This window comes from Scyliorhinus torazame, chromosome 15, assembly GCF_047496885.1.
Source record: "Scyliorhinus torazame isolate Kashiwa2021f chromosome 15, sScyTor2.1, whole genome shotgun sequence".
Lineage (NCBI taxonomy): Eukaryota > Metazoa > Chordata > Chondrichthyes > Carcharhiniformes > Scyliorhinidae > Scyliorhinus > Scyliorhinus torazame.
Window position 1 is genome coordinate 101,183,883 of NC_092721.1, and position 14,700 is coordinate 101,198,582.

At 45.2% G+C, this 14,700-nt stretch overlaps 1 protein-coding gene across 2 annotated transcripts in view; it reads right to left on the minus strand.

The window, feature by feature from the left end:
* tmem135 (transmembrane protein 135) overlaps positions 1 to 14,700 on the minus strand; it is a 607,397-nt gene that overhangs the window by 329,895 nt on the left and 262,802 nt on the right. For both annotated transcript variants that reach the window (XM_072476483.1, XM_072476482.1), the window contains exon 5: positions 3,225 to 3,290. In XM_072476483.1, the coding sequence (XP_072332584.1) occupies positions 3,225 to 3,290 (66 nt within the window). The remainder of the gene's footprint in view (positions 1 to 3,224; positions 3,291 to 14,700) is intronic.

Genomic DNA, 14,700 nt, shown 5'->3' on the forward strand with positions numbered 1-14,700 from the left:
CTGGGAGGAAGCCCCCATATTATGGGTAGCCTTCCGACGATCAAGTACTTCATGCACTGGCTGGAAAATCCATTCAGCATCAGGACAGTGCTCTTCATTAAGCCCTCAAGGGCTTAAATGGTTACCTGCCGCAGCCGGGCAGGTGACTATTCCCATCATCACCCCAACTCCTGCATAATGCTGTGCAGGCAGGAAAATGTCATGGAACCAGCCCAAAGGCATTTCCCTCCAGTTATCAGTCGCGACACGCCTCCAGACCCATTCATTAACTCTGTTTCTATCTCCACTGATGTTGCCTGACCTTCATTTCCAGTATTTTTTTAAATATTTAATAATATTGCCGAACTTATCTTAACCACTAAAGGGGAAAACCCAATACTAAAGTATTTCCGGACTTCCAGAAAATATTTGATAAAGTTGTACATGAATGACTGCTACACGAGATAAAATAGCATTTCAAGGTGAAGCAAGAACTGTTGAAAAGAACTAGAGAAGCTGGGAGCAGTTAGTGGAGTAGTAACATGTTGTGAAGATGTACTGACTGGAATGCCCATGGGTTAGTGCTGGGAGCATAACCAATCTACCTAAAGGATCTGGGTTCAGAAAAATAATACAAATTGGATCAATTTTCATGTTCCATTTAACGTTCTGGGTCCTGAGGGTGCAATTACTTAGAATTACAACAAAACAAGTCTCTACGCCCCAACCAATCCATGGGCGGGATTCTCCGACCCCGCGCCGGGTCGGAGAATCGCTGGGGGGGGTGGGGGTAGGTGGACACGAATCAAGTGACGCCGCTCCGACGCTGGTCTGCGATTCTCCAGTGACCAGAGAATCGGCGGCAATGGAGCCGGCGGTCGGGGGCCAAGCCGGCGATTCTCCCTGCGCGATGGGCCGAGTGCCCACCAAGTTTGGCCGAGTCCCGCCGACGTCGTTCTCGTGTGGTCCTACCCGGCGTGACCTCGGCATTCTGGCTGCAGGGGGCGGCCTGGTGGGGGGTCGAGAGGGGATCCGACTCCGGGGGGGGCCTCCACGGTGGCCTGGCACGCGATCAGGGCCTACCGATTGGCGGGCGGGCTTATCGCAGTGGGGGCCTATGTTCCTCCGCGCCAGGCCCCTGTAGGTCTCCGCCATGTTACGTCGGGGCCGGCGCAAAGACGGCAACCCACGCGCATGCACAAACTCACGCCGGCCATGCTGACGCCCATATCGGCAGCTGGAGCAGCGTGAGGCTCTCCAGTGCCATGCTGGCCCCCTGTGCGGCGCAGGATCGCTGATCCTAGGGGCCAGATGATGCCGTCGTAAAACGCTCCAGCCATTACGAAGGCGTCAACACTTAGCCCCAAGATCGGAGAATCCCGCCCCATATCCTTATCCCCATACAAACAATAATCCTGATCCCCTGTGCCTGTCATATTACTATTACACTTCACTCCCTTTTCCTTCAACCACTATATAACCTACTCATAGATGTTGATATGGTCTCTGCTTCAATCATTAACGCCAGGATTGCATTCCTCAGTGTCATACGTACCATGAAACAAAATTCTCCCAATTCATTACCCAAAGTTTATGAAATTTAATCGTATAACTACATTGCCTCAGTTTAGGCTGTTCAGTCACCAGCAACTGTCTGTTTCTATCCACACTGTCCCATTCCTTCATTTTAAACCTGTCTTACCTAATCACTCCATAATGTCCTCTGTTCTACTGAAAGCAGCCCCAATTTTTAAAACTTTTCTTTGTGTCTGTATTTTTGGCATATTTCCGAATCAGCCCTCAACTTCTACTCACTATTTCCTCCTTTGAGGTTTTAACTCTAATTTCCTATCTTCCCACATTCTGTGATTCTTTGTCAAAGGTTTTCTGAAATCCGAATACATTACAACTGCATTTGTTCCATCAGCAATATGACAGCCTCTCAAAAGATGCACAATCCTCATTTCTGAAAGTCCCATTTTGGTCTATTATTTAATGAATAAATCTAAAAAGTGACAGGAAATTCAACTTGTCCAGTCAAGTCACTGTTTTTAAGTCAGACCATTATGCTGAAGCTGCTCTCATAGGGCCACACTTTGAATACTGCATTCAGGTCTGATCACTAAAGATGTTTTTTTGATTGCCAATTTTTGGTTTTCAGATTTCTTGTGAGTGACTAACAGTGTTTCTGATGCTTATCAGAATAGTATATGCTCTGTACAACATGTGAGCCCACTTCCCTGTTCTCAGTCACGTACTCCACTTCTTCTGATTTTTGCAGCGAATCATCTACCATAGCATGATGGCCTCAGCTCTGCTAAATATTTTTGACTCTTCTGCCATATTTTGTCCCACAACCACAGTCCTCACACATTCCCTGCAAATAGCTGTAAATCCACCCACTGTGTACTTTGATGATGTTTATTGATAAATAAAACTAACTTTTTCCAGTCCAGTTTGCACTTTTGACATCCAGAGACTGCATCGCACAAGGCTCGGGATTAAGGAAAGACTGATATATAATTGCATTCACTCTGGGAAATACCAGCCATTGTAATATTCTGACAAGAGATTTTTGCACTTGACTCAATTTTGGCCATAAAATATGGCTACATCTATTTAGTGCCTGCCAGATTTAAAATATAAAATAAATTTAGAATCCCCAATTCTTTTTTTTTTAATTAAGGGGCAATTTAGCGTGGCCAATTCACCTACCCTGCCCATCTTGTTGGGTTGTGGGGGTGAGACTCACGAAGTCATGTGGAGAATATGCAAACTCCACACAGACAGTGGCCCGGGGCTGGTCTGCCAGATATTCAATACAACTACTATTCATTGCTCTCTCATGGAAGCAAAGTCATTCTGATCATATAGGACTGAATTAAAAGATAGGTTGAACATGCAGATTAACTAGGTACATAAAATGATCACACAAAAGTCTGCAACAAAATACTGGTTGGAGGATGCCAAGGCCTTGATTTGAACATCCATCCCCATCAAGCAGAAAAAGATTAGGAGAGTGTTAAATCTTGAAAATCAAATTGACACTCACAAATTGTTGCATTCCTCTCTGCAATAATACTAACATTTCCCTACTCCTCCATAAAAGTCAAGGTCTACTTGCCTGAACGACTTTTGAGTGTAGCCTCAAGATTTATCTTAATCAATGGCGTAATGTATTGGGTGGGTGAAAACAATTCAATTTTAACTTTCAATGACAAACAGATATTGGAATAATTTCTTACCTCTCCATGCTTAACTGGTGTGATAAGACCCCTTGTTACAGCCATTCGAAATATACTCTCAGTTGCCTGTAAATAAAGACAATTTTTAGAATGCATAAACGTATTCTGAATGGGTACGATTCTAAAATGTTACTCATGGCACTGAACAATCTTTCAGTAGTAGGCACTTACATCCTGTAAACAAACCTCTTAAAATGCTCATGTTGTGAACCCATCTGTCCTGAAATGATGATTGCTATTTTTGAAATTCTCATGCTATTCAGTGGGCCAGTGGGCAAGGGACAAACCAGATTTGGAACATTTGAAACTTCTCCCTACATGTAGCTATGCACACTTCTGGAAATCTCTTAAATATTTTATAATGCCGTAAAGAGATTTGTGTCCCCTCACATTAACAACGGTCCTGCATTCCTCCCACAACTCTGTAATCGTCTCGTCTCAAATGTTTATCCATTTAACCCTTAAAAAATGTAAATATTCCTGCCACTGTAATTCTCCATGAAAAGTATTCCACACTTCAACAACCTTGATAAAGAAAGTACTACTAACATCTCCCCATTCTCCTGGTTTTAAATCAGACACACCTCATTTTTGATTTTTCAACCTGAGGGAATAATATTTCTCTGTTCACATCATTTCTAGAATTTGTGACGGGTAGGCGTTTGACTTTAACCCACAAAGTTTTAGCGGGCTTGAGAGTGCAGATATTCTATTCCAATGTCAGTTTGACTTCACACTTTTAAAAGGGACCTGTGGAACTAAGGAACAGAGAAGGCAGCAGTGAGAATGATCAATCAATTATATTGAAACATTCTCGCAATCAAAACTGGAAGTAAAAAAGCTAGCATTATAAATCACACTTAAATCATTGTACAGAAAGCTAAAAGAAAGATTGAGACAGTTACAATCCTCATGTGGAAATTATAAACCAAAATTACTACATTTACCAAATGACCTCCAAAGAGGAAATTATCAACGAGATTCCACTTTTTGTAGTTTTGCTTTAACACGATCCATATCCAACTTAAATTAATCATGTATTAACATGAAAATGCTACTTCAATGTAAAGGGACCTTTCACTTTAAATAGGTGGTGCTACAAAGATAAATCTAATGCAGGCATTGTCAAACTCGGGGGCGCGACTCGCGGGTGGTTCAAGGGCGGGTGTCGGGATGGTCGCGGAGCCGTCCGTCGCTGCACTCCCGATCGCGCAAATCCACGCGCAACAGCCAGCTTTTAATAATGCCGGCTGCAAGCGACCTTCAAAATGGCCAGGAACAGATAAAAAAATGTTCGGCCGCACTGCGCATGCACACCGATGATCGGGCACACATGCGCAGTGCGGCCGCATTTTCTTTTATATGGTCACAGCTTTTGTTTTTTCAAGTTCGGGGGACCAAAGGGACAAAGGGACCATTGGGGCCAAAGGGACCCAAAGCCATTTCCCTCATTTTTGTGAGCAACAAACAAGATAACAGAAAATGGTGGGTCGCGCAGGTTGGCCGGCGTGAGTCGCGAAGGCCAGCCAGCGTGGGTCGCGTAGGTCGGCCGGGTTGGGTCCCGAAGGTTGGCCGGTTAGTAAAAATGGGTCCCTGGAAAAAAGTTTGAAAAACACTGATCCAACGCAACCACAAACATTTGCATCACTCGCCACAAAAATGTGGTACTACACAGTTACAAAGTATGCTGTCCTGTATTCAGGTCAGGGAGGTCAACAGGTAGGATAGGTCAACAGCTGTCCAACAACAGCTTCAGGCTTCTCGGGTAAAACATCCACGAGCAAGTCACACTCTTACAAGGTCTCTCTCCCTGGGTCATGACAGTCTAGATGGCATAGTTTTCCAGAGTTCCTTTTCAACTGACCAAACAACAACACCCTGGTTCATGGTTTGGACATTTCTGGGGGAAACACCCAATTCATTAACATCTCTGATCTATTCACACTGCTTCCCAGGTTTTAGACCTTTTTGGCTGGCTCACACAATACGTCTGTGATCATCACTTTTTTTGCCAAACAGAAAAACTGAACTCTTCCTGAGAGGGATTTGCTTCTCCTCACAAGAATGCTCTGTGTTCCTCTTACTGTCTCCACCTATTTTCTCTTTGTTTGCAACTGCGTACTGATCACTTTCACCTTCTAGATCTTCTGCTTGTCACTCTCCTTTACACCTGCAGTTCTCCTTTTTGTCTGCCAGCCACCTGGCATTTTCCTAGATTCCTGCCTGTTAGTACTGCTTCTAGGTCAAGGGTCGCCAGGTCACATGGATCAGTATGTCTTATTACCCAAGAAAGTTACAATTGAACCCTTGGCAATTGATGCAAACTCTTAAAAGTCCTTTCGAAACATTCTTAAACATACTCATAGATTCCACAGACTTTCAAACAAATGTCACATTTTCCTTACTGTATCCCTTTTGGTCATAGGTCTTCACAAAATATAAACATGGGGAGAAGATAGAAATTTAAATCCCAAAATACAACCTTTAAAAAAGTAATTTTTAAACTTTAAAGAAAATCTGCTATTTTTTTCTGAGGTAGGGCGTTATTGTACATGCAGAGCCAGAGCCGGTTTTCATCAATAATTATGAGTTATTAAATCATTAAAACTAGAGTTACTCCTTATGGAACAAGGCTGAATCTACAGTGAGAATACTATGATGTATAATTGGTTTAAGACCTTACCTTAATAGTGATCTCTATACTGATTCCATTATCAAATCCCACAATAGCACCCCTGTGCAGGAGCGGATTATTTCTAACAGCATTTTCTGGATCTCCAAGTTTAACTGCGCATATCCAGATGCCAGATGTTGCTGTCAGTTTTACCGAGTAATAAAGGAGAGCACTGACATCCTTGCTGTTATTCCAACTAGAAGCTCTGGGGCAATATGTGAAAAACATTCTTGAGCCTTCAGTGCTTCAGTGAAAATAGCCCAAATATCTGGGGCGGGATTTCGGAGAATCGCCAGGGGGGGCGGCGTGAATCCCGGCTGCCGAATTCTCCGGCGCTGGGGATTTGGCGGGGGTAGGAATTGCGCCGTGCTGGTTGGCAGCAGCTGGCAGCGGCCCCCCCCCCCCCGGCGATTCTCCAGCCCGCGATGGGCCGAGTGGCCGCCCATTTTCGGGCTGTCCCACCGGCGTAAATTAGAGTAGGTACTTACAGGCGCTGGCTGCGCGGGCGGCCTTCGGGGTCTTCGGGGGGGGGGGGGATCTGGCCCCAGGAGGTGCCCCCCCCCACGGTGGCCTGGCCCGCGATCGGGGCCCACCGATCCGCGAGCAGGCCTGTGTCGTGGGGGCACTCTATTCCTCTGCGTCGGCTGGTGTGGTCCTCTGCGATGGCCGACGTGGAGATGAACCCCCCTGCGCATGCGCTGGGATGAAGCCAGCACACACTGGCGCTTCCGTGCATGCGCCAACTCGCGCCGGCCGGCGGAGGCCCTTCGGTGCCAGTTGGCATGGCGCCCCTTCCGCTCCGGCCAGCGGGGCGCAAACCACTCCGCCGCTGTCCTAGCCCCTGAAGGTGCAGAGGATTCCGCACTTTTGGGGCGGCCTGACGCCGGAGTGGTTCACGCCACTCCTCGGCGCCGGGACCGCCCGCCCCGCCGGGTAGGGGAGAATCCCGCCCCTGAAGTCTTTCCCATCCAGTTTATTACTTAAATGTTCCTTCTATGACATGTACATATGAATTAGGAGCAGTAACATGCCACTTGGCTCCTCAAACCTGCTCTGCCATTTAGTTAGATCATGGATGATCTGATTGTGGCCTCAACTCTACTTTCCTGTCCATCCCCTTTATCCTTTGACTCCCTTGTCAATCAAGAATCTACCTAACACATCCTTAAAAATATTCAGTGATGCTGCCTCCACTCCTACCTGGGGAACAGAATCCCACAGACTAACGACCCTCAGAGAAAAACCTTCTTTGCATCTCTGTCTTGATGGGAGATTCCTTATTTTAAAACTGTGTTCCCTAGTTCTAAGCTCCTTCATAAGGAGAAACATCGAGAGGATCCATGTGCCAATGATGAGTCCAAAGAAGGTTTCTACCCCTCCCTGAACACTATACTCTCCAACATTCCTAAGGAAGATAATATCATCCTCTTGGGGACTTCACAGCCAGGGTTGGAAAAAACTCCCAACTGTGGAAAGGAACCATCGGAAGGAAGGAGTTCGGAATTGCAACTCCAACTACGTTTTCCTGCTCACCAAATGCGCAGAACACCAGCTTATCATCACTAACACAAGTTCAAGACTTGCTGGAGAACAAAGCGCTGGCACCTGATCAATTACGTTATCATCCGATCCCGAGAGCAAAAGGATTCCCTCATTACCAAAGCAATGACCAGTGCAGATGACTGCTGGACAGAACATTGGCTCATTCACTCCTCTATGTTCATCAAAATTCACCAGAAGCGAAAGATAAAAAAAACAGCTTAGAGTAAAGATCAACATTGAGTGACTTCAAGAGCTGAGCAAGCTAGCCAACCTCTGGCAATGTCCACCAAATTCTCCAAAGCGTTTATTCTAATCGATGAAAGGAAAATTGGGAAGTCAACTTTCATCTCGAGCTGTAAAGAACCCATTAGCTGCATGACCAGGAAACACCAAGACTGGTTCGACGGGAATGACCACGCCATCTAACAGCTCATCGACAAGAAAAGGCAAACTCTCCGTGCCTGGCAAAATGATATCAGCAAGGCAAAGAGGAGAATTCATCAAACAGAAAAGACAGATGTACAAAGAAGAACCAGGAAAAAACAATGGTGGACTGAAAGAAGTTGCAACTCCTCGCCAACAAGCACAACACTTGGGGCTTCTTCAGTGCTACCAAGGTAATATATGGACCCAATCCTAGGCCTCAAACTGGTGCTGAGTAAGGACAGGATCCTTTTGAAAGGCAGAGAAAACACCAGTCTTCGATGGAGAGAACACTTCATAGGACTTAAACTGTGATAGACGTGTTCGAGGAAATCTCCTAACTTGCCATCAATGATGATCTTGGGCTCCTACCAAGCATGAATGAAGTCAAAGCTGCCAGTAAACACATGAAGACTGGAAAAGACGCAGGAGTGGATGGGATTCTGATGGAGATTTTCAAACTTGAAGAGATCACGGTCATCTCAATCAGAATCTCCTGAAAATCTGGGACAGAGAAGAAATCCCTGCCTACCTCAGGGGTTCTGTCATTGCCACCATCTTCAAGAAATGAGACAAAGCGAACTGTTGGAACTACCAAGGAAACTCCGTACGCTCCGCCACCAGGAAGATCATCGCCCAAATTTTCGCCAGCTGCCTTCTCTCAGCCTCTGAAGAAATCCTTCCAGAAAGCCAGTGTGGCTTCTGACAAACCATGGAAAAATGGACATGACTTTCACTGCTCAACAACATAAAGAGAATTGACAAGAGCAACATCAACCACTTTACATGGCCTTCATCGATCTGGCCAAGGCTTTTGACTCAGTCAATCGGGAAGTGCTATGGAAGACCTTATCAAAGGCCACCTGTCCTGAGAAATTCATCAACATTCTCCGACTCCTCCACAAAAAACTGTTGGCGACAGTCCTCATTGACAGAAATAAGACAGAAACCGTAGAGGTTAAGACTGGAGTCAAACAGGGGTGTGTCATCGTCCCCACTCTTTTCTCCATTTTCATCGCTACCATATTTCACCTTGTCAAGAACAAACTTCCCAGTGGACTGGACATCGTCTACAGGATGGAATGAAAAGTTTTCACCCTCAACTGGTTGAAATCCAAGAAGAAAACGACACTGACATCACTCATGGAACTTGAGTATGCGGATGACAAGGGGCAATTTGGCATGGTAAATCCACCTAACCTGCACATCGTTGGACTGTGGGAAGAAACCGGAGCACCCGGAGGAAACCCAACCAGACACAGGGAGAAAGTGCAAACTCCACACAGACATTCACTCAAGTCCATTTTTGAACCCGGGTTCCTGGCGTTGAGGCAGCAGTGCTAACCACTGTGCCGCCATGCTGCCCTTTTGAGTTACTTCATCTCAGTTGAGGCAGCAGTATAAATAGGACAGTTGCTACAAAGGTAAAACAAGCTGTAACTTTGAGATGGTGCCCCCTACTGGAAATTACAGAATGTCTGTAGCTCAGACTCCACCTCATCAACTCTGAGCGTAATTCCTCTGACTGCAGAAGTGGTTGCCTTGGACGATAATGGCGTCCAATGAGCCACTAAAAATGAAGCACTGTCTGGAAATTATGGCCTCAGCCATTCTTCTTGTACCATTACATTGAATGCTGGATTTTATTTGTTTGTCAGCTTTCATGTTTCCATTTGCAACACTTGTTTGTTTGATTACTGCTGTCTCACCAGCAGCCAGGTGGTCTACAATCTAGGCCTCGACCGGCCAGGTTGGGGAGGGGGGGTTTACTCAACCGTTTCCGCCACCTGCAACACCTCATGTGGCGCGCATCAGGGACAGGACAATGCAGGATCAGTGATTAGTAAGCCAAACTGACCCCTGACCTTGCAGACAGGATACATTTTGTGCTCTGCCATATCTGATACAGCCAGCTTCCAAATCAAGATGTCAGCCAATTTTCGAACTCTCTTGGGAACTCTAACCCTAACCACCTCTCGCCAAGGACCAGTCCCAGAGGTACATCCCACTCGGTCTCCTTCTCCTCCCGAACCCTTCAGAATGGACGATAAGCCATGCAGCAGAAAGTGGGTCCCTCTCTCATGTAGAAGAACCTCCTCGTCCGCCTCCACAAAAGTACCTTGGAAGTGAGCCCTGACGTTCTGCATCTCAGAGCTGAGACTTTCAGCCAAGACAACATCTACGTTGGCAGTTATCATCCAATACACACATCACCACCAAGGCAAAAGCCCACTCAACAGCAACTGCACCATTCCAAGCAGGGCCCCACCACAGCCCACTCCAGCCGCCACAAACAAACAAGGATTTAACCTTTTTATCTCAACTCTTTCTTGCAAAGATATCTACCAAACACTTCCCGAAACATAGCACATGCCATGTAAAAACCAACAAGGTGTGGTTTGTTTGTTGCTTGGGTATGTCAGGCCCCACAATTGGTAATCACCACAAAAATAATTAGTATGAAAAGGTGTGAGAAATACCACACTCAATTGGCCTGCCCCAGCAGATGTTGCTGGTGAACAGCTTCGGCCTGCCCATGCAGCGCTGAGGACCCGGGTATGATCCCGGCCCCGGGTCACTGTAGGTGTGGAGTTTGCACATTCTCCCCGTGTCTGCGTGGGTCGCACCCCCACATCCCAAAGATGTGCAGATTAGGTGAATTGGCCATGCTAAATTACCCCTTAATTGGAAAAAAAAATGGGTGCTCTAAATTTATTTTTAAAATAATAATGATTGAAGTTAAAGTGTTCTCAATTTAGATACAGGATGACACGTACAAATGTGCCTATTATTAGGAACCAATTAAAAGCACAAAGCGGAATACAAATGTTGACCAGCAGGCAATCGTGCTTCATCCTCACCAAGAAGGGAAAATGATCATCATCAGTTAATTCTTGAATAATTTCCACAAAGATGTATGTAAGATGTGTCCATACAATAGCACAAGTTGAAGGAAAGGGGAGAAAATAGAGTGAAATAATTGGGACTTGGAATAGAACTAAGGGCGGCACGGTAGCACAGTGGTTAGCACTGTTACTTCACAGCGCCAGAGTCCCAGGTTCGATTCCTGACTTGGGTCACTGTCTGCGGAGTCCGTGTGGGTTTCCTCCGGGTGCTCCGGTTTCCTCCCACAAGTCCCGAAAGACGAGCTTGTTAGGAAATTTGGACATTCTCAATTCTCCCTCAATGTACCCGAACAGGCGCTGGAGTGTGGCGACTAGGGGATATTCACAGTAACTTCATTGCAGTATTAATATAAGCCTACTTGTGACAATAATAAAGATTATTATTAATATTATTAGAATGTTATTGTTAAGGAAGTATTCTCTTTGTAGCCCTTTAGAAGTTAACACACAGCACAAAGGGTCGCAAGAAAGCGTGGCCTTAAGATTCATTGGTTTTCCTTAAGAGTGACGATGACACAGGCAACCTCACAACAAAAACAAATGGAATAGAAGTAGGGCTCGCACCAAGTAAATGCAGCAACTAAAGACAGAAGAACAATTGTTTTCTCGTGAATCTAAATAACATAACACAAGTAATTATACACCTAAGGGGAGAACACTCCTTGCACAATGGCACCTATTCTTAAATGGGACTGATGTGAACGTGCTTAATTTATCCAACTTCAAGCTCCATTTCTCCTACACAACCTCTGCAACAAAAAAGGGGAGGGAATATGTTATACAAGCTTTTGTGTTCCTTCGAATTGCTTTCTTTCATCAGTCTTCCCACCAACACTTTTAAGGATGTTTCAGCCAAACAGAGTAGTCTGTGAATCCAGTTAAGCTTCTTTTTTCTATTGAGAATCACTGATGTGTGGGCTTCTCTTTCTGTACAAGCAAGAGATCTTTTTAATACACTGGTACTTATACACCACACATGTCAAAGCCATTCAAATACAAGGCGAATCTGCAACCCTTGAAAGGTTGGTACCACAGATTCTTGATAGAAACTGCACACTTGATGTGTTCCATGTCACTAAGAAGATTAACACAACAAGTATAGCTTCCTTTCTGAAAAGAAAGAGAGAAGAGGCCACCTGGACCCATTACAAAGTGACAAAGGATATGCTTCTAACGGCTGCGATAACTTCATTAGGTCAAAGGGGGTGGCAAAAGAAAATTCTGATCTGTAGAAAATAAGCTTGCAAATGAATACGCAATAAAACTTTCCAGCACTAGCAAATGACATGATCAGCCATAATTCTAGATCATGCAAACTCATGGAAATGTCATGTTCTGTGACTGTTTAAAGTGAAGTAAAATCATTGATTTTAAAAGATACGGCAAAACAAATCTACAAGAGCACCATCTATATGTTCACTATTTTCTTTGTCTTTACTTCATTTACCAATTTTTGCTTCAGTCATTCAAATGCAAACCGCTGCTTCAGCAATAAAAAGAGCTTGAAGTGTTTCCAGACCAACACAGCATTGCAAATAAACATCAACTATCATTGTACATTAGCTGAATTGTCAACAAAGAGGAGTTTTTGTTAAAACGTACTTCCAATTAGGTAAAAGGAACAGTTAACACTGCCTGGGACAAACTGAAAAGACAAATTGGAAAGAGAGCCTATACAGAATAGAAACATACAGATTTAATTGTGTGCAGCAATTCAGACAGAATAATGAATCTTCATTCAACAACAACTTGGATTTCTATCGCATTGCTAATGAAGTAAAAAATTCCAAGATGCTTTGCAGGAGCATTATCAAATAGAATTCGACTCACAAAGTATTAGAGCAGATGACCAAATGTGTGGTGAAAAGGGTAGGTTTTAAGCAGTGCCTAAAAGGAGTAAAAGGTTGGCGGCACAGAAAGATTTAGGGAGAGAATTCCAGAGCTAAACGTCTTGGCAGCTGAAGGCAAAGCTGCCAAGGGTACAGGAATTAAAATTTGGGGTGCTCAAGAGAACAGAAATAGAGGAGTGCAGACATCTCAAAAAGTTGCAAGGATGTAAGCATTAAAGAGCTAACAGGCTGAATCTTACCACTTTTGTCTCTGGAGCCACAGCTAGTCTATTTCCAGGTCATGAGCTTGCCGTTCCGATTAGCAGGCCTTCCAATTGCCCTTTCACCGAGAAAATAGGGGGGCACGGTAGCACAGTGGTTAGCACAGTTGCTTCACAGCTCCAGAGTCCCAGGTTCGATTCCTGGCTTGGGTCACTGTCTATGCGGAGTCTGCACGTTCTCCCAGTGTCTGCATGGGTTACCTCCGGGTCCTCCGGTTTCCTCCCACAGTCCAAAGATAGGTGGATTGGCCATGCTAAATTGCCCTTAGTGTCCAAAAAGATTGGGTGGGGTTACTGGGTTACAGGGATAGGGTAGAGGTGTGAGCTTAGGTAGGGTGCTCTTTCCAAGGGCCGGTGAAGACTCAATGGGCCGAATAGCCTCCTTCTGCACTGCAAATTCTATGATTCTATGAAAACCAATTGACAGCATTCCTCTGGGTTGGGTATCCAATTATGAAGCACGTGAAATGACATCTCCACAGTAATGAAGGGACGCTCTTAAAGGGACCCCAACAGTACTCCAGTGGCAGCACTATGTGGTATGATTCACTGAAGCGTGAGGTGGAAAAGAGGAGGAAAATGGACAGAAGGCAAGGAAAGGTAACCCCCTGGTTGCCTGGAGGCCATGCTAAAAGCAGTCAGGACAAGCAGAGAAGTCCTCTTTGCAGGGGATAGCAGGAGTTGGAAATGAGTGGTCAGAGTGTGGCCCAGAGAACGTGAATCCAATGCTGAAAACATTTCAATGACCTCCTAAGGTCAGTGTAAGCGCCTTGCATCTCTCAGCTCTATAGCAGTTTTCTATGTATCAATCATCTGAGTCATATATTCATTTTTCCCCAGGCTCCTCCTCAACGACTCCACTCCAGCCAACAGCACTAACCCACAACCTGGTACACTTGTGCTCCTCATCCCATTATCACTCCCTCCACTATCTTACTTCTATTCTTCATAATCATAGAACACCTCATAGGCCTAACTCTCAACCTTTTCTCATTGAAGAAGACGACAGCCCACAACTGCCAGGAAAACAGAGAAGCGAAGGGGTGGAGTTGCTTTCATGGCCATCGAAACAACAATGCAGCAGGCTGTCCCAGAGATTAATAGGGAGCAGTGCAGGTGGTTGACAATGGAGAGATGGGGTGGCACAGAGACCTGGTGACAGCATTAGGTATCATACTCGGCCTCCTCCAGAGGTCCCCAGCATCACAGATTACAGTCTTTAGCCAATTTGGTTCACTCCACGTGACATCAATAAATAGCTAAAGGCACTGGACACTGCAAAGGCAATCAACCCTGACAATATTCTGGAAATAGTACTGAAGAAATGTGTTTGAGAATCTGCTGTGCCTCTAGCCAAGCTATTCAGGTACAGCAATGTGGAAAATTGCCCGGGTATGTCACGTACACAAAAAGCAAGCCAAATCCAACCAGGCAATTACCGTCTATCAGTCTACTCTCGATCATCAGTAAAGTGATGGAAGGGGTCATCAACAGTATTATCATGCGGGCACGTGTTTAGCAATAAGCCTTCTCAAAGACTCTCAGCTTGGGTTCTGCTAGGGGTCACTCAGAATAGAATCTGTGATGGGTTCTGCTAGGGGTCACTCAGCTCCTGACCTCATTACAGCCTTGGTTCAAACATGGATAAAAGAGCTGAATGCCAGAGGTAAGGTGAGAATGACTGCCTTTGATATCAAGGCAGCATTTGACCAAGTGTGTGAATCAGAAGGAAAACTCTCCGCTGTTTGGAGCCACACCTGGCACAAGGGATGATGATTGTGGTTGTTGTAGGTCAATTATCTCAGTTCCAAGACATCACTG